General features: G+C 50.3%; 2 protein-coding genes and 1 pseudogene across 3 annotated transcripts in view; all 3 read right to left on the bottom strand.

Moving 5' to 3' along the window:
- Nucleotides 1-13,265, bottom strand: part of TMEM201 (transmembrane protein 201) — a 46,150-nt gene extending 32,885 nt beyond the window's left edge. The window contains exons 1-2 of one of the 2 annotated variants that reach the window (XM_090023671.1): nucleotides 13,016-13,265; nucleotides 71-191 (exon numbers count right to left, since the gene is read on the bottom strand). In XM_090023671.1, coding sequence (XP_089879797.1) covers nucleotides 71-191; nucleotides 13,016-13,122 — 228 coding nt within the window. In that variant the 5' untranslated portion in view covers nucleotides 13,123-13,265. Of the gene's footprint in view, nucleotides 1-70; nucleotides 192-12,748; nucleotides 12,890-13,015 lie in introns of those variants that run through there. The other variant, XM_090023670.1, reaches the window with a different exon arrangement.
- Nucleotides 13,266-13,487: 222 nt separating this feature from the next.
- LOC149854588 (uncharacterized) lies at nucleotides 13,488-20,915 on the bottom strand (annotated as a pseudogene).
- A 240-nt stretch (nucleotides 20,916-21,155) lies between these two features.
- Nucleotides 21,156-23,982, bottom strand: part of SLC25A33 (solute carrier family 25 member 33) — a 32,054-nt gene continuing 29,227 nt past the window's right edge. Inside the window, exon 7 of the mRNA XM_090024219.1 lies at nucleotides 21,156-23,348. Coding sequence (XP_089880345.1) covers nucleotides 23,146-23,348 — 203 coding nt within the window. The 3' untranslated portion in view covers nucleotides 21,156-23,145. The remainder of the gene's footprint in view (nucleotides 23,349-23,982) is intronic.

Genomic DNA, 23,982 nt, shown 5'->3' with positions numbered 1-23,982 from the left:
GGCCCTTACCCTACCCTATTTGGTAAGAGCAGGGAATAAAACAAGGGCCAAACTGGAAGAAGTGCAGTACCTCTTGGAAGCCATTGTATTGCTCGCAGTTGGGGCAGTCCCAGCAGTTGCGATTCCCGTATGGCACCACTGTGTCCTGGTTACAGAACCAACAGTTCACAGTCACATGCGTGGGCTTCTTCCTGTCAGAAATAGAAACAAGGTGACATCAAACAGAACAGCTACTTAGACAGGAAGATGCAGGAGCATGCACGTGCCTGGAGCCAGCGATCCTATTCCATGCAGCCTCCAGCAATAGGACTCGTGGTGCTCTGGTGAGGTACCGGAGGACTGGAAGAGGGCCAACGTGGTCCCCATCTTCAAAAAAGGCAGGAAGGAGGACCCGGGAAACTATAGGCCAGTTAGTCTTACCTCGATCCTAGGCAAGCTGTTCGAGAAAATTATGCTGGCACACATCCAGGAGGGGCCAGCAGGGGACTGCATGCTTAGGGGCAACCAACACGGGTTCATCAGTGGCAGGTCCTGTCAGACCAACCTGGTGGCCTTTTTCGATCAGATCACCAGATCATTAGACGCAGGGGTGGCAGTGGATATCGTCTTCCTGGACTTCCGGAAGGCTTTTGACACTGTCTCTCACCCCGTTCTCATTAAGAAACTGGGGGGCTGTGGTGTCGACACCCACACAGTCAAATGAGTTGCCAACTGGCTGGAGGGCCGCACCCAGAGGATGGTAGTGGATGGGTCCTTCTCAACCTGGAAGGACGTGGGCAGTGGGGTCCCCCAGGGCTTTGTCCTCGGGCCTGCACTGTTCAACATCTTCATCAGTGATTTGGACGAGGGGGTAAAAAGCACCCTGTTCAAATTTGCTGATGACACTAAGATGTGGGGGGGCGTGGGCACACTGGAAGGATGCAACAGGCTACAATCAGACCTAGACAGGTTACAAGGGTGGGCGGACGAGAATAGGATGGGTTTCAGCACAGACAAGTACAAGGTGATGCACCTCAGGAGGAACAACCGGCACCATACCTACAGGTTAGGGAACTCCCCTCTTGTCAGCACGGAGGCGGAAAAGGATCTTGGGGTCGTCATTGAGGCCAAGATGAACATGGGCCGGCAGTGTGGAGAGGCAGTTAGGAAGACCGACCGCACCTTGTCATGCATCCACAGATGCATCTCGAGCAGGTCCAGGGAGGTGATCCTCCCCCTCTATGCGGCACTGGTCAGGCCGCAGCTGGAGTACTGCGTCCAGTTCTGGGCGCCACACTTCAAGAGGGATGTGGACAGCATGGAGAGGGTCCAGAGGAGGCCACTCGTGTGATCAGGGGACAACAGGGCAGGCCCTATGAGGAAAGGTTACGGGACCTGAACCTGTTCAGCCTCCACAAGAGAAGGCTGAGAGGGGATCTACTGGCCTGTTATAAATTAGTCAGAGGGGATCAGCAGGCATTGGGGGAGTCACTGTTCCCCTGAGCACCACCAGGAGTGACCAGGAATAACGGTCACAAGCTGGCAGAGGGTAGGTTTAGGTTAGGTATCAGGAGGCGCGACTTCACAGTCAGGGCGGCTAGGGTCTGGAACCAACTTCCAAGAGAAGTGGTGCAGGCTCCTACCCTGGGGGTGTTTAAGAGGAGGTTGGATGAACATCTTGCTGGGCTCGTTTGACCCCAGTCCTCTTTCCTGCCATGGCAGGGGGTCGGACTAGATGATCTGCTCAGGTCCCTTCCAACCCTAGAAACTATGAAACTATTATAGAGCCTTCTTGGGAAGGGGTAGGAGGCTTAACTAAGGTAATTCCTGCCAAATGCCGCTTTGTGCTAGATGTGCTATGCCTTGCCCAATGGCTTTTGCAAATACCCTGTTATTTCTGCACCCAGCACTGCTTGTGAGGGTGCCTAGCGTCAGCGAAACCCAAGGGTGCAAAACAGCACCTGAATAAAGGACAGAGTCCTGATGCTGTGCTGCTGTTCCTGTGGGAATGGGAAGCCTGGTAGGCATCAGAAATTGTGGCAAGAATATCATTCCCTAGAGCCACGTACAACATAAAAATAGACCTATTAAGACTAGACTAGGGATCATGCTACTGCACACACTATCATGTTACATTAAAGGGATGTGGACAGGTAAGAGTTGTCCCAAAATTCAAGTACTGTGAACAGTACCTTTCACACTGCACTGGCCAAATGAACTGCCAAGAAAAACTGAAGTATTCCTAGGTCTTCTCTCATGTCTATGCAATATTTCAATCAACTCAAGAGCCTCTCCCACTAAAAGGATATTTACATGTAGAGGTGCACCAATACATCAGTCCCATATCAGATCAGCACCGATAAGGAAAATTGACAGTATTGGCAATTGGCTTTTTACGGCTGATGTGGCCAATAATGCTGCTAATAAATGCCCTACGCATATGTGCAGCTGCAGTGCAGCATACAGAAAGCCAGGAGTGCAGCCCAGCAGCATGGAGAGCAGCTGGGTCTGGCTAGTAAGTCTGTTGTGAGAGAAGGGTGAGATCCCCATGGTGAGGGAGAGGGAGAGGGTGGGGCTGGGGCAGGCACTGCACAGCCAGGGTCAGGTGTGGGATGGAGTCACGAGCGGCTCATCTGGAGGGCATGGGGACAGCGTGGCGGCTCCCACCGCTGCATACACACCAGGAGGGCATGGGGGGCATGGCTTCTAGATCTGTACACAGGGTGAGGGTGAGCCGCATTTGGGGTAGGCAGTGGCAGCACTGAGAGAGGGGTTGGGGAGGCTATAGTGAATTTTGGGGTGGCTGCAATCCCCCTTGTATCCTCCTCTCAGCACCGCTGCTGCTTGTCCCAAGCGCAGAGCAGCCCAGTCCCTTGCTGGAAAAGTGCAGCGCCATCCTGGCCCCAGCCCACAGTGGCAGTATGTCCTTGTCCCATGTGCAGATCCAGAGGCCCCCCCATGCCCTCCCGGGGTGCATGCAGCAGCTGGCCTCCCCCCCCCCCGACAAACCACTCATGGCTTCGTCCCACACTCCACCCTGGCTGTACAGTGCCTGCCCCTGCTCCACTCCCTCCCTCACCATGGGGGCCTTAATCTGACCCCCCCACACACCCCTTCCCTTCCCTTCGCCCCTTCCTCCACAACAGACTTACCAGTCGGACGCTGCTCTCCAAGCTGCCTGGCTGCATATCAGCAATCAGATTAGTATTGGCTGATATGGCTCATTATAAATAAATAAATAAATCGTCCATTGGTATTAGCCCCAAAAAAATCTCTATTGGTCCGCCCCCATTTACAATGCTTTGGGCCAAAGAGTGCACAAGAACCTGTAAATGAGACTGAAAGGCATGAAACCAACTAGTTCAGTGTCATCATCACCCAAGCAAAGAGACGCAGGAGAGAATCAAGACATCACATGCAGCGAGAAGGCCAGACTGCCAGGTCTCTTAACGCCAAGGGAGCACAGTGCTTTACTACCAACGCAGGCAGGGACAGCTATGAACTATCCTGAAGTACCCTCTTGCATGGGACATGCAGCTTTGCACTCATCATCAGGCCCAGTTTTCTGCCAGCAAAATAACTCTGCCACTCTGACAAAACAAAAAAGAGCTCACAGGCGGGGCAGACTGGCTGGCACAGTAACACACTGGCATTTTATACTCCTCTGGGAAGCGTTAAATCTGTGTGAACACAGCACAAAACGGACTGCTCTATTAATTGAGATCCTTCATCCACAAGTCACATACGAAGTGTTGCTAGGTATGTGCATGGAAAGGGTGCCCTGTATCAACACCTGCTTTGGAAGCAAAGGGGGAGTTGATTCTCCATGGTCTCTTCCACTTCTGGTCTCCCCACCAGTAAAAAAAAACACCAACTGTTGGTGGCCTCTGTCTCCCAAGGAACTAGACAGAGACCCAGCAAACTTGTGTCACAATTAATTTTTAAGGGTCACAACTTTCCATAACTACACTTCTGTGGCTAAGCTTGAATCATCAGATGAAGAGGGAAAGGTGTTACAGCCCAATCACCATACCCTGCATCCTTCCAGTACTCCTATTTTACCCTAATCCTATTAGAACAGGACCCACTGAGGGATAAATCTCCTTCATGAGATGACTGTGCCTCCTTCATGAGATGACTGTGCCACACAGTGGAAAAGGTTGTATGCAGGCTTCCCACTCTGGCAAGGCACTTTGTCAGGAGAGGAAGCTTCCCCAGTCCGAGGCAACACAATTTAGTTATTTGGGTTTATTAATTCCCTCTAACCACGTTCAGAGGGGAGGGACAGCTGTTCAAGCAAACACCCAGGAACTCAGTATAGCAGCTGTCCAGAATGACAGGGCCAGCTGCAATCGAGTCAAAGATAGCACTATGCCACGCAACGATGGTGCCCTCACTGGACAGCTCCTCTGGATGAGCTCCCAACCATGTGCAGTAATTGCTCGTGTGACAAGCGAGCAGCCAGAGGACTCCTGCTTGGATAGAGGTCTCAGTGTCTGCGGTTCTATTTTATCCTCCAGGGTCAACTCCTCGCAGCCAATGTCAAATGCAGCCATAGCAGAAGCAGCAACTGGGCAGATGAGCACAGCCAGGGGTCAGAACTCAAAAATAATGGTGGCAGCTGTAGCTCCCTTGAGTCGAGAGCAACTTGCCAGGCTTTCACTCAGCAGAATCTTCTCTGCCTTTGCAGCATTTGGCGGAGGGGTGCTTTGTGCTTTGGTCCTGACAAGCCCTGGGCGCTCACATTTACATCCCAAATCTGGGTGCATGATATTATCCTGGTGTGCATAACATCACCCATCGCCACAGGACCTGCACATTTCTCAAGTGAGTCCACGGGACACAAGTCTTGAATTATTAAATCCATCAAGCATTAGTTGGCAATGAGTCTATAAACTAACACAGTGTAATCCTTTACTCCAGGCTTCCTTTTTGGGGTTGAAATCCCCCCTTACCACCTTTAAAAATAGAAATGATAAGAAAAAAGAGCCAACACGGTCGGGCCAGACACTAAATGCATGTGATGGTCTAAAGGAAAAAGGAGGGTACATTTGGTCATTGTTACACTCCACTCCTGCCATCCTACCATGCCAGCCAGCCAGGTTTGTTTCCTTTTCACTGCCAACATAACAGCTGTCTGGGGGGGCTGCAAAAAGATGGACTGCAGCAATAAAAAAAACCAAACAGATGAACCTGAAGGCAGAGCAATCGCAGCAGACAAGGGAACAGGGGAGTCAGGAAAAAAGCTCCAAGGAAGAGCTAATGAACATGAGAAGCAAATAGAGTCCAAGATTAATCAACCTGGGTGTAGAAACCTTAAAGAAGTAATGAGGGTGCTGTTAGACTTGCTCTGGGAGGGCATTTGGGACCTCATGAACCAAGACCCCTTGCCTTTTACCCAAAAGCAGAGCTCTTAGGTCAGAGGACAGGCTTGGTTAACCTCCCTTTCTGGGCTCCCCCAAAGCAGCTCCTCTGGCATCCTGAATGCTCCAGCTGCCTCTGACAAGGGATCATGCCAATAAACACAGTGCCAGCAGCCAGCCTACATCATGCTTATAAATCATCCCAGAATCCTAACACCAGGTCTCTCCCAGGAGATCAGGGCAGATCTTGTCCATTTTCCTACCTTTGCGCTCCCTTCAGTTTCCTGTTCTGTCCATCTTTTTTCCCTCCACTGCTCTGCCCAACAGACATGGTCAAGCCAGACAAAACCAGGGACTATACAAACCAAGAAGCTCTCTGGTCTACCTGGGCAGCATGTCACAGGTAAGACTGCTGGGATTGTAATGCAGCTCATCATATTAAAAATGTCCATCTCCTTCCTGTTGACAGGAATGCTTCATTAAAAAACAAGGCACACGGGAGACTTTGGGGGGGCACTTGGAAAGCTACGTGGGGTTCAGAGAAATCCCAAAAAAGCAATACTGAAATAGCTGCTCATTACCACCAATGCCTGCTGGACAGCAACAGATCAAGAGAGCCTGGGATGAGCATGAAGGACAGGCTCCTGCTGTTAGACGCATCTAACTGGGGCAAGAGTATCAGCAGAATGGTATATCAAAGGGAGAGCTCCAGACTTTAGAGTTTCATTTCCCCACCAGGCCCGATAATATTGCTTCTACCAGGGAACTTCAATGTGACGTGGACTCTGCTTCTGAGGAAAGTCAAGCTGCTGGGACAGTCGTCCCCTACACCAAAATGGATAGATCTTGCTTTGAGGATGCATAATCTACTCTAGGGCAGGCAACAGATGGGACAAAACAGCTGTCTTCCCTGCACAGCAGCTGAATATCACAGGCAGTGTGGCTGGACAAGCTTTAAGAAAACAAAACCAATCCCCCCCCCCAAAAAAAAAAAAAACTTCCCCCCCAAAACACCAAGAGGCTTAAAAAAAAATAAAAAAAAAAATACAGATTTTCCCTCCTGTACTTGCCTCCCATGTTCTCTAAGGCCAGATTTTCAAATTCTCTTTTCAACCACAAAGGATAAGAAAATCCAACCCACTGAACTGACTTATGCCCATGCAACTCCAGCCCTGCAGATGTACCAAATATTGAGAGCTGGCAAAAGCTGGGAGACAGAAAACAGAAGTTGGAAATGCAAGTGTGTAGCCTCAATCCAGCTCCCACAAAACCACCAGCATGAGAACAACTTAATGGCCGTCTCAGAAGAATTGCAAAGATTAAGAGGGCATAAGATGGAGCTATCCTCTGAATCCCAGGGGGTGGTCTCTCCAGGAGTGCAATGAAATGCACCAGTAGGTGCAAAGACATTTCCCTATACTCACTTCCTGCTTCTCAGCAAAGGAGTCTTACTCGGGCCCGCAAAGGAGCCTTCTGCCACTGCAAGAGCTTCAAATGGGGATGCAGTTAAAGTTTTACTGAGAGACCTGGCACTCTGCTGGCAAAACGCTGCTGCCCAGAGGAGGCCTTATTTAGCTGGCAGGGGTGTCAATGGCAGAAAGCATGCAGCAGAGTACACAGGCAACTGGTAGAGAGGGCACGGGGAAGGGGGGCACGTGCCCCCCGCCCCCCCGAGACTGGCCCCCTGACTCAGCACTGCTCAGAACAGGGCAGTTTTTTTGCTGTGTGGGCCAGCAGCATGTGGGGGTGGGGAGCGGCACTAAACTGTGGCACAGAAGGATGGGAGTGGATATGGGGTTTTTGGCCAGCCCACACACAAATTGTGCCCCCCCCCCCCCGACTCAGGAAGCACCAGTCACCCCTGGCAGGACGGGTTTTAGCAATTGCGAGTGGATACAAGTTCCCTGGGGTCCTGGAAGCATCCTTTACTAGCATGGATGAAAGCCTGTTTCACCATATTTTTGCTGTTACTGGTAACCACAGCAGTTTACTTATACTAACCCTGGTATACTAGTATGTGCTACCCTCATTCAGCTATGCAGCTACACTGCAGCAGGCCAAAGTGCCAAGGAAAGGATTTCATCTGCTTCTAGTCCCTTCCTCTATATTGTCACTAATGCTACAAAATGTGCAGGCGCACTGGAACATGAGCATCTCCTGCTCCAACTGGATACCACAGAGCAAGAAAGGAGGGAGCAGACATCCTCTTTCTGAGAAAAGGCAGGCAGTAAAACAAATGTCCTTATGCTCCCTGCCCCACTCTTAGACTTGCCAGCATCAGCGGCAGTACGGATTAAATGCTATTCCTGTGGGAATCCAACTCCCACAAACATATTTCCTGCTCTTCATTAACTTCAGGAAAAAGGAACCACTACACAAGGTTAAAAAGCCACCCTCTCTTCACCCAAAAGGGAAGGCAGGGCAGGGTTTTGCCAGCTCCTCCTGCTTATCCAGATAAGAGGCAACAATCTTCCCCTCAGTGATCCTGCAATTTATTCTGCTTGACTTCAGACTAACACAGCTAACTATTTTCTGAAAAAGATCAGGAGCTCCCCACCTCCTGAGAAGAGAGACCTGAAAGGATAAAAAGCTTTTCAGAGAGGCTGTGCCGGCAAGATGTTACCTCCCACCCTGTAAGCTAGCTGGCTAGACTGAAAATCCTAGAGGCTTCCTAAACTGGACAATTTGTAATTGGTGTGAAGATTAGTTAGCACACTTAAGCAACTCCAGTGGCACATTTCCCCCTTCCTGAGTCAGGCACAGCCCTCTGATGAGAGAATGAATGCTAAATTTAAATCCGTATTCTCCAGCCCCCCTCTCAGGTTAAACTAGTGGGAAGCTCTCCCTCTTTTATAACAGGGAGGGTTAAAAGATACCCAAATCGTTCTCTCTCACCAGTGAAAATGTGCATACAAATACTGTGGCTAATTTGGAGTCTCCTTTAAAACAATCTTCCTTCTGCTCCTCTCCAGGCAGTGCACCCTTACACAGCCTCAAGAGCAGCTCATAGGAGACGTCAAAGGTCAAACTGCCTTAGGAGCTCCCACAGCATCTTTGTTGTTCTTATTTATCAAGGCAGGTCAATAAGGTGGAGTTTCCCCTGCTCTTTATGTGCCTATAGTGTGCTCAATGCCATGCCGGACGTAAAACAGCCCTTGACACAAAGACTTCACAATGCCAGGCATCATCTTTTGTTACAGATTTCACTTGGGTTACCTGCACTGGAGACAGCACAGCCCTCCTAAAAAATATTGTGCCATTCACATCTTCAGTTGTCACTGTAAAGCAACGTCATAAGCAACTGCCCAGTGCTGCAACTTAAAGCTTTTGCTGGCATGCCCCAATGGTCCCGTCATCTCAAAAAGGAAGCGCCACCACCCTCAAAATAACATGCATGTATACATGTGGGAACAGGGGATGGGCCTTGATTTATGACCAATAGTCACAGCATAATTCTGAGTTATGAATGAAAGAAGACGACAGTCAAGAAAAGAAAATGCTTCCAACATTAAGGGTTTAGCGACACTGTTTATGAAGCCGTATCTGCTAGCATCAGTCTCACTGATAAAGTTCAAAATCAGGTCCATGAACAGAATAAGCTGCGCTGGCACAAAAATTGGGGACTTTTGCTAGCGTAACTGCAGCTATGCTAAAGTTTAGGAGTGTTGAAGTGATGTTGCTGTGATGGTCCAGATGTGAGAAGCAAGAATTCTTGTGGGCGATATCGTACTGGACCACGAGTATGGCTGGTAAGCACAGGCAAGCTGTCAGGTATCACAGTATCACAAGCCTGAGGAAGAGTATTGTCATACCCAAAAACTTGCCTATGCTCAGTACTGCAGCTCCCTGGGGTGCCTTGAGAGCCTTGCAAGGGTGCCAAACAATGTTAACACTGTCAGGTGTACAAACATGATTTACAAGATTAATCCAGAGATCTCAAACAGGAATCTTTAGTGTTAAATCCATGTTGACCTGTTGTGGACTTTGAGTTCTCTGCAACAGAAGAACTGCTTCATTATTTTTCTGTAGAAAAAAAAAAAAAATGAATGGAAACCAAGAACTGGCATTTTCTGAGGGGTCTTGCCTAATGAGAGGTGCCTTGTGTCTGAAAAAGTTGAGACCCCACTGGTCTAGACCAATCATACAGCAGATCCAATAAAAGGTATCACCCACAAAAATTCTTGCCTCTCAGTGTAGGGGTATGATTTTTCCTCCTATGAACTGAAATGGCTTAAATTCAGACAAGACAAAAATCACCACTTTGCTCTAATAAAACAATAGCTTTTTGAGACAGAGATTCCACAACGCATTAATCCTTGCAGGAGACACAAGCACCCCAGGTGTCACAAGCCAGTGACCAAATGCAGTCCAGTGGCAAACTCTATTCAACACTCCTTGTCCTAAGTTTGTCCTCAGAGTCAAGTAGGGATGCAAACACAAATCTCAACTTCCATTGGACAGAGTCATCTTTCCAGGGCTCATAAGAAAGAAGGCTGGAAATGCGACCTATGAACCTACACCTTGAGGGCTGCAGACAGAGGGTGCTCTGATCATTTCAGTGGGGCATTCACTGTGAAACCTGGGCTGCCCTAGTAGTAGCACAAGAGCAGCAGGGTTTTTAGTGGTAACAGCTCACCAAGGTGAACGGGGTCCTACCCACCTGTCTGATGGGTAAAAGACTATGCAAGGGGCTGGTTACCATCACTCCTCCCAAAAGAGCGCTTCACTGATGTGTCTCTCCAAGTGTGCTTAGTTCTATACCCCCTTGTTGTGACACTCCCTACTTCCCACCCCCCAACTCTTTCTGAGGCATCTCTACCTGTAGACTAAGTGGATGAAGGACCTGGTGCCCCAGGGCAAGATTGTTGGTCCTACAAGACTTGATGGGCCAAGAGCTTATTGCAGATGTGTCAGTCAGGGAACATGAGAGCCACAAACCCAGCAGACCCTGAATGAACTATGCCACTATTATGCCAAGCAGGGGCAGGGCTGTAGGGATCCATAGGAAAGGATGCACCTATGCCCTGGCTGCATTTCAAAAAAGGGTGCAAAGCAGGAAGAGAAAGAGAGAGACTATTATAATACCAAGAGGGACATACAGAACCTGCAGGGAAAGTAGCTACAATAAGGCTGTATTAAAAGGAAATGGACCAAAGAGTTGGACTCGAGGTAAATCCACTCAGTTAAGTGACTTTCAGCATGATCAGGACAAGTGCAGCAGCGGTAAGGTGACCTCAGAGACAGATCCCCAGTACATCCAGTTTTCTCATTCTGGTCCCAAACCCATCAGCATACCACAGAAACATAATGAATTCTAATACATTAACTGCTTTGCAAACAAGTTTAGGAGTATAAGTTTGAATGATTTTTTTTTTTTTTTTTAAATACCAGTACAATCATCTAAGTTGAAACCAGGACAGAGATGTAAAGAGCTCATCTGCCATGCAGTCAGAGAAACAGCTCCATACAGTTTATTCTGGAATAAAAAGCTGCAAATACACAGTTGTTCCTGGATAGCCATAGTGTTACAAATTCACACCCAACTTCCATTCAAACAACTTTCAATGTTTGTTCTGCTTCTTGGGTGAGGCTACCTAATATGATACAATCAGAGCTGGTAGCAGAGATGATATCTTTTACGTATCAGACCAACAAAAAATTTTTGCAAAAAATTTCTTTAATTGCAAGCTTTCAGGCACAAACACCCTTCATCAGGCATCGGAGTTTGATGAAGGGTGTTTGTGCCCCAAAGCTTTCAATCAAAGACATTTTTTGTAAAAAATCTTGCTGGTCTAATAAAAGATATCATCTGTACCATGAGCCCTGATTGCTTTTCCTAGGCCAATATGGCTACAATCTGGATACCACCTCTGCCATCATTAACCGGATTCACACCAGAATTGACTATATTGCCATGGTTAAAATGGTGTAAAAGTAGTGAAATATTTGTGTTTCTACAAGCCTGGCAGTTGTCCTAATTGCTACTCTATTTATTTATGTAAAAGTGCAAGCTGAGGAAATGCCAAAGTATCTGCTAACAATGGAACATCACCACAACTCAGCAAACAAACAGCAATCAAGATCCGTTTCTGAAAACATTTATAGCAGGATGACAGTTTTCCAGTACAGAAGGGGCTTAAAAATGTAACATTCTTTGGATTCCAGCCGCAGCCTGTCTGACGCATGTAAACAAGAGCGGCTCAGCCACACTGGCCCAACCAGCCCCACACAAGCCCTGCCTGTTTCTCAGAAGATGGCTAGAGGCTTTTAGTGTTCCTTTGCTGTCCTCAGCATGCAATAGGAATGCCAGGCCGCTTTACATACAGCAATATTCTCTTAATCCACTGGAAAGGCAAGTGGTTTAGAATATGCCTGAATTATTCCACTTCTGCTCGGCGCTGAAAAAGTGAGTGAACCACGTGCATCACATCCCACCCTTTGGGAATTCCTTTTACTCCAGCAAAACCCCTTACAGGTCATGGGACTGCCCATGTCTGCTGTTACACATTGCAGACGCATCCTGCAAGATGCATGCTATTTACATGAGGTTATAGTTATGCTATTTCTAAGCTTTTCGATTTAAAATTTGATTCCCTTTGTCTCATACCAACCTCGACTCCTCCCGATACACAGGACAGGGAAAAACACATGCAAAGAAACGTGGGAAAAAGCACCCCTATTTCTTTAGGCTGCTACGATGCCAGTCATCCAAAATAACCAAGATCTATACATATACATTTACCTCTGCCAGTCATCCAAAGTTTTGATATGGCTCACAGCACGGGCACTATATTTACCCATTACCATCCCATTTCACTGCAGGAATAGCACCCCTCCCCCAACACCCAACCAGTAAAAGACTATTAAAAAATAGTAATAATGTCTTCTCTGTATTCCCACAAATTATGCTTTTGCAGGAACACGCTGGAAAATTTACCCTGGAAGGTGAAACAAAAGTCTCTCCCCAGACTGACTGGGCAGGGTGGGGGGAGAGCTTTTAGAGTACCGCCAGCCGACAGCGCCTGGCACCGGAATATGCCCCAGAGAGGAGACAGGCACTTCCAGTTTTATTTATTAAGGTAGTGCCATTAATAGCTAAGTGCTTGATGTTGTCTGCTGGAGCAGGAGACAGGAAACAATTTAGGAGAGATGGAGAGGGATCACAGGATGTTTCTGGTGATTTTCCCTGCAAATAAGGGCTCCTGGGTAGCGCAGGCGTTTTGCGGGCATTAGAGCACCGGTTTCTAAGCGGATACTCGGGTCATCTGGAGAAAGGCCTTGCGTTTGTCCCCGGGGAAGCCTTACAACCCAGGAGCCGAGGGGGGTCTCTCGGCGCCAGGGCCCAGGGGCAGGCGCCCTGCTCCCCGCCATTGTTTGCCCTTCCTGCCGCAGGCGCCGCTTCCTACCCGGGCCGCCCGTGCTCGTTTCACGAGGGGACCTCCCTTACTCCGCTCCCCGCCGGAGCCAGCGCAACCCCTCCCCGTCCTTTGTACGGCGGGATCCGAGCGAGCGGGGAGGACCCTCCCAGCCCGCCTCATACAAAGCGGGAAGGCAGGTAACGCGCTCCCCGGGGCTGCCGGCCCCGCCCAGCAGCGTGGGCCGTCACCACCGCCATCGCCTCATGGAGGAGCCCCCGGGCGGCTCGGTTCCCCTTCCCCGAGAGGCCTCCTTACCTCCGCGCGATCTTGTACAGCAGCAGCCCGGCGCCCACGGTGGCTCCCACCCCGCCGGCCAGGCCGGCGGCGGGGCAGGCGGCCAGCAGCGCGCCGACTGCCTCCATGCTGCGGCCCGCGGAGCGCTGAGGGGCCGCCGCGGCCCGCGGAACGTCGCGTAGCAGCGCGCCCGGCCCGGCCCGTCTCCGCCGCTGACCTTCGCCGCCGCGCTTTCTAAGCAGCGCCGAGCCGCCCCTTGACACAGCAGAGCCCCCGCCGCTCGGCCAATCAGCAGCCGCCCGAGTGGGTGGGTTGGGGCTGGGGAGGAGGGAGAAGCCTGAATGTGACTCATTTTTTCGCAGGCCGCGGGCTCCGGCTTCTGCAGAGGCTTGAAGCGTGGAGGTGGGAGTAGGAGTGTAAAGTGGGGGGGGGATGTAGCGTGAAAGGCCAAAATCGTGCCAGGCAGGGCTGTGAATCAGCGCTCCGGGGTGATTCAGCCGTGCAGGGACAGGAAGGAGAGGAGCAAGGAGAAGGGGATGGCGCGGGTCAGAAGCAGCACGGATCGGACACGAAACGCGGCGGGGGCCGCGGCGCCGAAATCGTGCGGCGCGGGGGCGGGCGAGGCACGCTTGGGGCTTCGGGCACTCGGGTCCGGGCAGAGCCCAGCCAGAGCCGTCCCCGGCGTTCAAACTAGGGGCAGGTCCCTCGCCCGAGCCTGGGAACCCGGAGCGGCCGCTCTTCTTTTGACTCCAGAGCCCAGGCTGGACTGCAAACAGCACAGCCTGAGCCCACCCCCAGGGCTTGTAGGGGTTTGGGACAGGCAAAAGGAGTCTGAGTTCAGCAGGAAGTTTTGAAGCGAGTTTTGGGAGCTGAATGACGCGAGGAGCTCTGACAAATTTACCTGACACACACAGATTATTTTTGGGTCCTGTGTTGGGCGGCTGAAAGGCTGCTTGAAGCATATGGCACCCCCAGAGGCAGTCACTACGTGTGGGCATCGCAGAGGGCTTCACAGCTGGGAGAGTAAGATGCTGCTCCAAGCTTCCCTCTTCTGGCACGGAGGCCGCTCTTGTTCATCGCGGGATTGAGGGGCGCTATGCCCTTGGCTCCAAGGAGAGGCAATTCAACAGGGCAGCGCTGTGCAGACTGGAGAGCAAGACAATATTTTAAATAGAAACGACCATTTGTTTTATGCATCAGCTTTGGGGCACTCATACTGTGCCCGCTTATCAGAGGACCCGAGTACTGATGGCTTGCATGGCCGTCGCACGGAAGTCCAGCTACTGAGCATATTCTGAAAATCCAGATCATACTGTTTCAAATCTAGGTATCTAAAAATGACAGCTGCATCAAACAGACAGACAGACTCTAATCTACATTCTTTTAAGGCATTTCAAATCTAAGTACCCCAAACCAACAACTGTTACAACCACATACCCACAACTCCCCCATCCCTGCCCCTCTCCAGTCCTTGCCCTGACCTTTGAGGTTGGCATTTTTAGGACTTTTATAATTAAAGCCGCTTCCCTTTGAGTACTTATTACAAATGAAGCTGGACCCCAGAGAAAACAGCAGGCTGGCACTAGATGTAAAGGAGCAAAGGAAACCAACAGAAGGTGAAGTAAATAAGGGATATGACTTTCCAAAGTAGGAGGAAATCAAATGTCATTACTCAGAGGAAAAAAAAATAATAAATGAGGAAGCATTAGGCAGAGGAGGAGAGGAGGCGTTAACAAAGATTAGGGCTAATGCACGAGACAATGTAGTGGAATTCATTTATGCTGCACTGCCCTGCAGAAATCTTCCCTGCAGTTTAACACAGGCAGGAGTGAGGGAAGGGGAGAAGGGGTTATTTCAGCTTTCTGCTACAGAAGTTTTGCCGGTCACTTTAGAATCTATAGTTAGACGGCGTCAGCTAAAATTTACCATAACAGGCCTCTGCTGAGAGTGAGTCGCATTGCTTTCTGACTTGTTTGGAAGCTGCCCCTTAGGAAAATAAAACAAATGCTTGCAGGTATACAAACCAGAGCTCCAGCAGAGGAGCTCCCCTGATTCCCAAGGCAAAAATGCTGGTGGTTATCTGAAGACAGAAGGTGGAGAGGGGGAAAAGGGTGACAGCCCTCTGCAAATTTGTACCATTGCTCCCTAGGTTAACAGTGCGGCAGCAGAAGCTTAGCTGCTCAGCAGTTAGGTGGGTAGGAAGCTAGCTGTGGGGTAGGACCCAGAAAGTCCTAATGAATGGATCTGTGTCGTCCTGGCGAGAAGCGGGCAGCGGTGTCCCACAGGGGTCCTTCAACATTTTTATCAATGATTTGGATGTGGGGGTGAAGAGCTCACTGGTCAAGTTCACAGATGACGCCAAATTATGCGGGAGCACAGTCACACTGGAAGACAGGCTGCAGATGTAGGCGGACCTGGACAGTTGGGCAGATCGGGACCAGATGAAGTCCAACGTTGAGAAATGTAAAGTGTAGGGCTGTGCAAAGCTTCGGGTGCTGATTCAATTTAGAGGAAATTTGGCTCAATTTGGTGGCCGAATCTCTGAATCCAAATCGAATCAGGGGACCAATTTAAAGGTCCGAATCGATTCAAAGCTCTCCAAATAGATTTGGAAGATTCAGAGAGCTTCTGTGATTTGGGCAGTCCTCGCTTGCTGCTGCAGGGACCCCCCGCCAGGCACCAGCCCCTCCCCACGAACCCCTGACCACTCCCCCAGTCCCCCCCATGGCTGTCCTGCCTGGCCCAGCTCCTGGCCCTTAAAAAACAAAACAAAAAACCCCTGCACTCACCTGCTGCTGCAGTGGCCTCGCAGGGCTTGTGCAGAGCCCCCCACGCAGCACCGGGCAGTGGGGGGCAACAGGGATTGCCCCCCACCTGGCAGGAGCTGGTAAGTTCAGGATTTTTTTTTAAAGGGCCAGGAGCTGGGATGGGCAGGGGTTGGGGAACTTGTGGCAGAGCCCCCACTGTGGCATGGGGCAGTGGTGATATCCCCACCCCCCACTGGGCAGGAGCCGATGAGCCAGGGCTTTTTTTTTTCCCCCCCAAAGAGCCTGGAGCTGGGGCGGGCAGGGGAGCCATTGAGAGCAGGCAGGGGATGCAGCTTGTGTGATTCAGAGATTTGACTGAAGCAGTAGCAGCTGAATCTCTGAATCAGATTCAGCCAAATTGATTCAGGACAATGATTCGAATCAATAAATTGAATCACAGTCCCCCAAATCAGCCAAATCCAAATCCGAAATGAATACTACCTGCTTCGCACAGGCCTAGTAAAGTGCTCCATCTGGGGATGAACAATCCTCAACATACTTATAGGCTTGGTGGCACCATATGGATTAGCACCATGACTGAAAGGGACCTAGGGGTAATAATTAGGGGCCTGGACAAAGTGGCTAGTATTCGCTTCGGATTTGGCCGATTTGGGGGAAAGTGATTCAATTTGGTGATTTGAATCACTGTCCCCATTTGATTCAGCAGACTCTGATTTGGAGATTCTGCTGCCACCAAATCTCCGAGTTAGCCAGGCCAGGCCCATCCCTTGCCGCTCTCTTAAACACCCCCAGGGTAGGACCAAGCGAAGTGGTGCTGGCAAGTTGGTTCCAGATCCTAGCCACCCTGACAGTGAAGTCGCGCCTCCTGATGTCTAGTCTGAATCTACCCTCTGCCAGCTTGTGACTTATTTCTAGTCACTCCTGGCAGTGCTCGGGGGAACAGGGACTCCCCCAATGCCTGCTGATCCCCCCTGACTAGTCTGTAACAGGCCACTAGATCCCCCTCAGCCTTCTCCTGTGGAGGCTGAACAGGTTCAGGTCCCATAGCCTCTCCTCGTAGGGCCTGCCCTGCTGCCCCCTGATCACACGAGCGGCCGCCTCTGGACCTTCTCCATGCTGTCCACATCCCTCCTGAAGTGCGGCACCCAGAACTGGACGCAGTACTCCAGCTGCGGCCTGACCAGTGCCGCATAGAGGGGGAGGATCACCTCCCTGGACCTGCCTGAGATGTATCTGTGGATGCAGGACAAGGTGTGGTTGGCCTTCCTGACTGCATCCCCACACTGCCAGCCCATGTTCATCTTGGCCTCAAAGATGACTCCAAGATCCTTTTCTGCCTCTGTACTGCTGAGAAGGGAGTTCCCCAGCCTGTAGGGATGGTGCCGGTTCTCTCTCCCCAGGTGCAGCACCTTGCACTTGTCAGTGTTGAATCCTATCCTGTTCTCATCCGCCCACCCCTGTAACCTGTCTAGGTCCGATTGTAGCCTGTTCCTCCCGTCTAGCATGCCCACATCCCTCCACATTTTAGTGTCATCAGCAAATTTGAACAGGGTGCTTTTTACCCCCTCGTCCAAGTGGCTGATGAAGATGTTAACAATGTGGGCCCAAGGACTGAGCCCTCAGGGACCCCACTGCCCACTTCCCTCCAAGTCGAAAATGACCTGTCCACCACCACTCTCTGGGTGTGGCCCTCCAGCCAGTTGGTGACCCATTTGACTGTGTGGGTGTCGACACCACCGTCCCCCAGTTTCTTAATGAGAACGGGGTGAGAGACAGTGTTGAAGGCCTTCCAGAAAGACTACATCCAACTGCTACCCCTGCATCTAGGGATTTGGTGACCTGGTCGTAGAAGGCCACCAGGTTGGTCTGACAGGACCTGCCGCTAATGAACCCATGTTGGTTGCCCTTAAGCATAATCTCCCCTGCTGGCCCCTCGTGGATGTGTGCCAGAATAATTCTCTCAAAAAGCTTACCCAGGACCGAGGTAAGACTAACTGGCCTATAGTTTCCCAGGTCCTCCTTCCTCCCTTTTTTGAAGATGGGAACCACATTGGCCCTCTGGCACCACACCAGAACACCACGAGTGCTTGTACAGCTGTGCCAGGGGTCCAGCAATGACCTCAGCTAATTTCCTCAGCGCTCAGGGGTGGAGATCATCTGGACCAGCTGATTTAAATATGTCCAGTCCCTCCAGAAGTTCCCTGACTAGATCCTCCCTGACCCTTGGGCTGGGTGACCTCCCCTGGGGCCGATCTGGTCCCTGCTCAGGGAAACGGAGGCAAAAAAATGGTTAAATAGGTTAGCTTTGTCATCTGGTGCGATGACCAAATTTCCTAGCATGTCTTGCAGGGGCCCCACGTTACCCGGTACCTTCTTTCTGCCCCCTATATGTTTAAAAAAGGACTTGTTGTTGTTCTTGATCCGGGAAGCTAGTCCCAGCTCCATCTCTGCCTTGGCCTTCCTGACTGCCCCCCTACATCCCCGAGCAACCGCAGTATAGCCCTCCCTGGTGACAGCCCCTCCCTGCCATTGGGTGTGCACCTCCCTTTTAGCTAGGAGAGATTCCTGGGTGCTTTTGGTGAGCCATGGGGGCTTTTGCGCCCTCCTGCTCCCTTTGATCCATGTTGGGATTACCTCCCTTGGGCTTGGAGGATCGTCTCCTTAAGGAGCAACCACTCTCCTTGGACACCTGGCTCCCCTCCCCTCCGGGACCTCAGTGCTTCCCCAACTATTCTCCTTAGCTCAGTGAAGTTGGCCCTCCTGATGTCCAGGGCTGCTGCCTTGCTGCCGGCCTTTGCCACCTTGCGCTGGATGGTGAATCCCAGCAAGCGATGATCACTGTCGCCCAGGTGGTCAAGCATCCGCAACCCCCTCACCAGGTCGTCGCCCGTGGCCAGCACCAGGTCCAACAAGGCATTTCCCCTGGTGGGGCTGGGCACCTCCAGGGTTAGACGGAGGTCCTGCACTTGGGCTAGGAACCTACGTGAGCAGTCAGACCTGGCTGACTGCTCTTCCCAGCAGATGTCCGGGAAGTTCAGGTCCCCCATGATGACCACGTCCTTTGACCTCACTACCTCCGTGAGCCGACTTAAGAATTCCTGGTCGAGCTCTTCCCCTTGGTTAGGAGGTCTGTAGTAGACCTCACTGTTAAGTCTCTTTCCCCTCAACTGCCTTGTATCCTAACCCAGAGCACTTCCGTGTGCCCCTCCTCTGGCTCTGTGCTACCTGGTGAGGATGTGTATTCCTCCTTAATGTAGAGTGCCACACCCCCACCTTTCCCCCCCTGTCCTGTACAGCCATTGATATTCACCGCCCAGTCGTGTGTTGGGTCCCACCACGTTTCAGTGAGCCCCACTATGTCTGGGTTGGTGTCAGCTAGCAGGAGGGTAAGTTCCTCCTGCTTGTTTCCCATACTACGAGCGTTTGTGTAGAGGCATTTGAGGCCTCCTGTGGATGTGTGCACTGGCCCCCTAATCTCAGCATTGCACTGGCCCCTGTTGCTTACCTGTGTATATGTTCTGCTCGTCGGTCTAGGCTGGGCCGTACTTGTGAGTGCTGCTTGGTTTAGCGGTCCAAGGCTCCCTCGTCTTCCCCTTCCCCTTCCCCCACTGAGCCTAGTTTAAAGCCTGCCGGAGGAGATCCACCAACTTAGAAGAGAACACATGCTTATCTTTAGGGGAAAGGTGGAGCCCATCCCACCTGAGCATGTCTCTCGTCGTGATGTGCGGGTCATTGTCAAGGAAGCCATAGCCCGCAAGACACCATTCCTGAAGCCGCCAGTTGGTCTCTGCGATGCATGTCTCGTGCCGTCTTCCATGTCCGCTCACTGGTAGGACAGAAGAGAAAACCACCTGTGCGCCTATCTCCTTCAGCATGCCCCCAGAGCGTGGTAGTCCGCCATCAGGTGATCAGGGCTTCTCCTGGTCGCATCATTAGTACCCACATGGATTAGGACCATGGGGTAGTAATCGGTGGGCTGGATCACGGCCTGGATCATCCCCATCACGTCATGAATCTTTGCTCCGGGCAGGCAGTAGACCTCGCGTGTCGAGGGGTCCTGGCGACAGATGGGGCCCTCTGTACCTCTCAGGATGGAGTCGCCTGTGACGATCACTTGATGCTTTCTCCTCCGGGACTGCTTAGCTCCTTCAGCCTGTTCAGAGCGTGGAAAGTGTGGAGTTGCCTCCTCTCCCTCCTCCTCCAGTGTTGCCAGGGCCTCGCACCTGTTCTCCAGCCGGCCTGGAGGAACTGGTACTGCTGTGTTACGAGCAGCCCTGGTTCTGGAGGTGACCGTCTGCCACTCTGCAGTGGAGGGGACTTCCCAAGGTGCCTCTTCCTCGGATGTGTGACCCTGCAAGGAAAGGAAATGCCCATCAATTTCTTCCTCCACCTCCCTGATTCCCCTCAGCCTGCTAACCTCCTACTGGAGCTCCCTCACCTGCGCCTCCAGGGCCCTAAGGCAGGTGCCTGCAGGACAGGTGTGGGGTCCCCAATCCCTGCCCCCCAGGCCTTGCTGGGCAACCCCTGCAGGCCAGGGGGAGGGGGGCGCCAGCTCCCCCATGGGCTCTGTCTGGGTGGAGGCCTCAGACAAGCCCCAGGTAGGCTGCTCCCCCTGGGCAGGGGTCCTGGCAGCACGCCGCATCAACACCATCGTAGGAGTTGCTGCTTGTTTTTAGCTTAGTGCAGTGCCTTTGCCCTGTCCTAGTAGGAGTCTCCCTCCTGGGCCTTCCTGCTCGCCTGCCGGTGCGAATGCCGACACAAACACCGGCATGCTCTGTTCACGCAGCGCAGCTCCCTACCGGTTCAGCTAAGCGGGATCCAGGGGGCTTCCCCTCTGGATCCGGCTCAGCTGCGTCTGGTTCCTCTGCCCACTTACCTTAGGGGGATCAGCTGCTGCTGTGTCCGCCTCAGGTCTGGTAAGGGGGCACACGTGCGTGCGGGACACGCGTGTACCTGGATCCCTCCTCTCCCCGCTGCTCCTGGCTCCCGAGGCGGAGCCAAGAGTCTTCTCCCAATGTCAGTCAGCTCTCATTATGATACATTCAATCTGAATCAAATTAAGACTAAATTTTGTCAAGGTTGGCATTAAAAAACCCACATATAGTGGCGTTTGCATGTTTAACTGCAAAAGAGGCAGCTGCTCAAGTCTTGGGCTTTTCCCACAAATTACTTAGTTCTCTTTTTCTAAAATGAAGAGACGCCAGCAGCCCAGACAGACATTTAACCAAAACTGTACAAGTGAACCAGGGCACATTTAAAAACAGGAACAGAGAAAGCAGATCCCAGGCATGTGCTTGGTTGCTGCTGCTTCTGCTTCAAACCTTATTCTTTTCCCAAAATCCAAAGCAGCATTTCATGGCAAGTAACAGTTGAATCTCACAGAAGAAAAGAAAAGAGCGTAAAAGCCTACTTTACAACGTTATGTCAGTTTTCCTCAATTAACAGTTTCCTGTTTATTTTAAATTAACGTTAACTTTCTTCTTCCCGGTGATTATTTTTGATCTTTCCCTATGTGGTGCTGCTCCTATGGGTGTAAATGCTTCACCTTTTTCACTCGTCTTCTATGGGACCTGAAGTTGTATTTGACAGTTTTCAAATTGGCATTTTGATATAGAAACAGTATGGCTCCGTAATTAGATGCAACTTTCACATTTATTCTCATTTAATTCTATCTGCTTTTAAGAAGTGAATAACCTTACTCACTAATAGACTTTGCCAGTCAATTTGCAACACCCTCAGGTCTGGCTGGTTTGTCCGGTGTTTGCTTCCTGGGTGAAGACAGAGATGGCTGTAAACACTCGTTTGTGCCCAAGAATCCAACACCTGCTGAAGTGATGAGAAGCTTATTGTTCAGTTGAGCTCCAGAAAGCCTGAACTTGATCTCTCTAACACTACAGCATTTGTCCCAGCTGTCAAAGCAAATGACACTAGCAAGTTGGAGAGCATAGTATGGCCAAACAAAGCAAACGCCAACCCTCTGAATTTAAGTCTCAAAATATCTTCACAGAAACACTCAGCATGTATATGTACACATAGCATCTAAACCACGGAGTGCTATTGCAATACAAATAGTAAAGAAAACTGTTTAACTAAAAGCACATTACAACAGCTAGGAAAGGTCTGATCATTTGATTTAGCTAGGATAATTGATTTAAAATTGAGCGGCAGGAGCTGCAGAACCAACGGGGGTTAGCTTGCGATGAAAGATGACTTGAGTGTTAGGGAAGAAGATTCATTTGACGTGGCTCCTTTGGGGCAGAAAATAGATTACCTGAACATACTTAAATGACGTGCGGGCAAAGACCTGTCCCATGGGTTGCTTGGAGTAGCAGATTTCTCTTTTCCCACTGAATTTTACATTATTTCCTTACTTGGCTTTATATAAGTTTTACTTATTCCAGTGAGGTAGCAAGTATGAGGAGGTAAAATGTGCATGTTCTTGTTTCGGATCACAGCTCTGCTGTTCTCCAGGAGCATATTAATAAATATTTATTGTTCAAAATGAATTACTTCTCTGACACTGGTGTAGGGCTCTGAAGATAGATTTTGCAGGACTTGGGGACCAGTTTCCCCAAGCCATTCAGATCCAAGAGTTAAGACACAAAAACCCCAAGCCACTGGAAATGAGGAGAATAGCAGAGAGGAGCAGAAATAACTTCTCCAGGTATCAATTATGGGGCTTTCTACTATATCTTTAAATTTATTCTAGGATAGCTACTTTGCTTTACCTTTACAGGGATGTTTCCAGTGCAGCAGCTTTCCCAAGACATGCTGGAGTGAACAGTTTATATCAGTAAAATTGCATGTTACACAGCTGTTGCACTTTGTTCATTCTGGAAGTTCACGTGGTGATGAGTACTACGCCATACCTTGCATTAGCTTTGAAATACAATGAAAGATATTGGGGGCACCAGGCAACTACACTACTGAAAAAAATATATATATATATTTTTGACACCAGCAGTAGGAGGCCTGAGTTTCAGAGTCCAAATTAGTTCTTCTGCTTTAATACAGTTTTAATTAACATAAGTCCAACAGACATCTTGATAGTATAGGTACATTCCTTATTCACATATGGCTGTACTTAAAGACAAGGACAAACATATAATTAAATTAAATAGTGAGATTTAATTTAGTAGCTGTTTAAATTCTGAATCATGTTTTAAGTTAAAAAAAAGTTATAATTAACTATTAACGTTAATGAGTCAAAACCTTCCAGAAAGCATGAATCCAAAAGGAAAATGTCCAGCAGGTGAACAAGAACTCGTTTCTTTTCTCCATCACCAACACCTGCATCAGTCTCTTAAATAGCTATTCATTAAATGAAAAATTGCTCTTCACAGTCTGTCAGTGTTTACTTTCTAGACGATGCTTCTTGGCCTGCTACTCATCCCGGTCTTCTAACAGGTACACAATTAACTCATAGGTGGACAACACAATGGCTGTGTTTGGTATCTGCCTGATGAGCTGGGCAAAAAGTCCTCTGTAGAAGGCGAGGTAGCCTTCCTCACGTGCTACCAGACGGGCCGTCTGAAAGAAAGTCTTGTATTTTGTGCCTTCCTCTCGCAGCCGTGTCCGTATGACCTCTGGGGAAAAATGAAAGAGAGCCCTAGGTTAGTGTCTCAGATCCTCCTGCCTAGAAACAAGGAAAGAGGTCTCCAGCACGGGACAACCAAAACCCTGGTTCATCCTGGACCAGCGAGCTGCCAGACAGATGAACTGCTCTCTTACATCTACACGTCCTGAACTTTTGCGTGAAGCTCCCATTAGCCAAGACTGGAAATTAAAACTCGGTCCCTGATGTTCATGTCAATACAAATTACAGAAAACAGAGACAGTCTCCTCACTAGGACAGCTATGGAGCCAAACGCATTGTCGGGGTGTGTATGAGCCATCCTCAAATGGCAGGATGGGGTCATCTCTCGTTTAGTAAATGTTTACTACAGGAGAAAGAGGCCAGTTGTGATTTAACACGACTGCCAGTTGAGGCCACAGTTGTGATCAGCAGAGACTGTACTGCTGGATTCCAATCCCAGCCCACAGAAGCCTTGAATTAAAGCGAGCGATGGACAAGCTTTCTCCTCTACTCCTAACCAGCCTGGGAGTCCACTGAACTTTAGGGTGTCAGCAAGGAGCACACGTATCGTATTGGCTTCTGTGAAGGTGGGCCTGGGAAGGACATCGGATTCTGCATCATACCATCCATTCAATTTTATTTGC

Source organism: Crocodylus siamensis, chromosome 12 (genome assembly GCF_052110815.1).
Source record: "Crocodylus siamensis isolate JL-2025a chromosome 12, ASM5211081v1, whole genome shotgun sequence".
Lineage (NCBI taxonomy): Eukaryota > Metazoa > Chordata > Crocodylia > Crocodylidae > Crocodylus > Crocodylus siamensis.
Note: the sequence above shows the minus strand (reverse complement) of the source record. Positions and strands in the feature narration are given on the sequence as shown.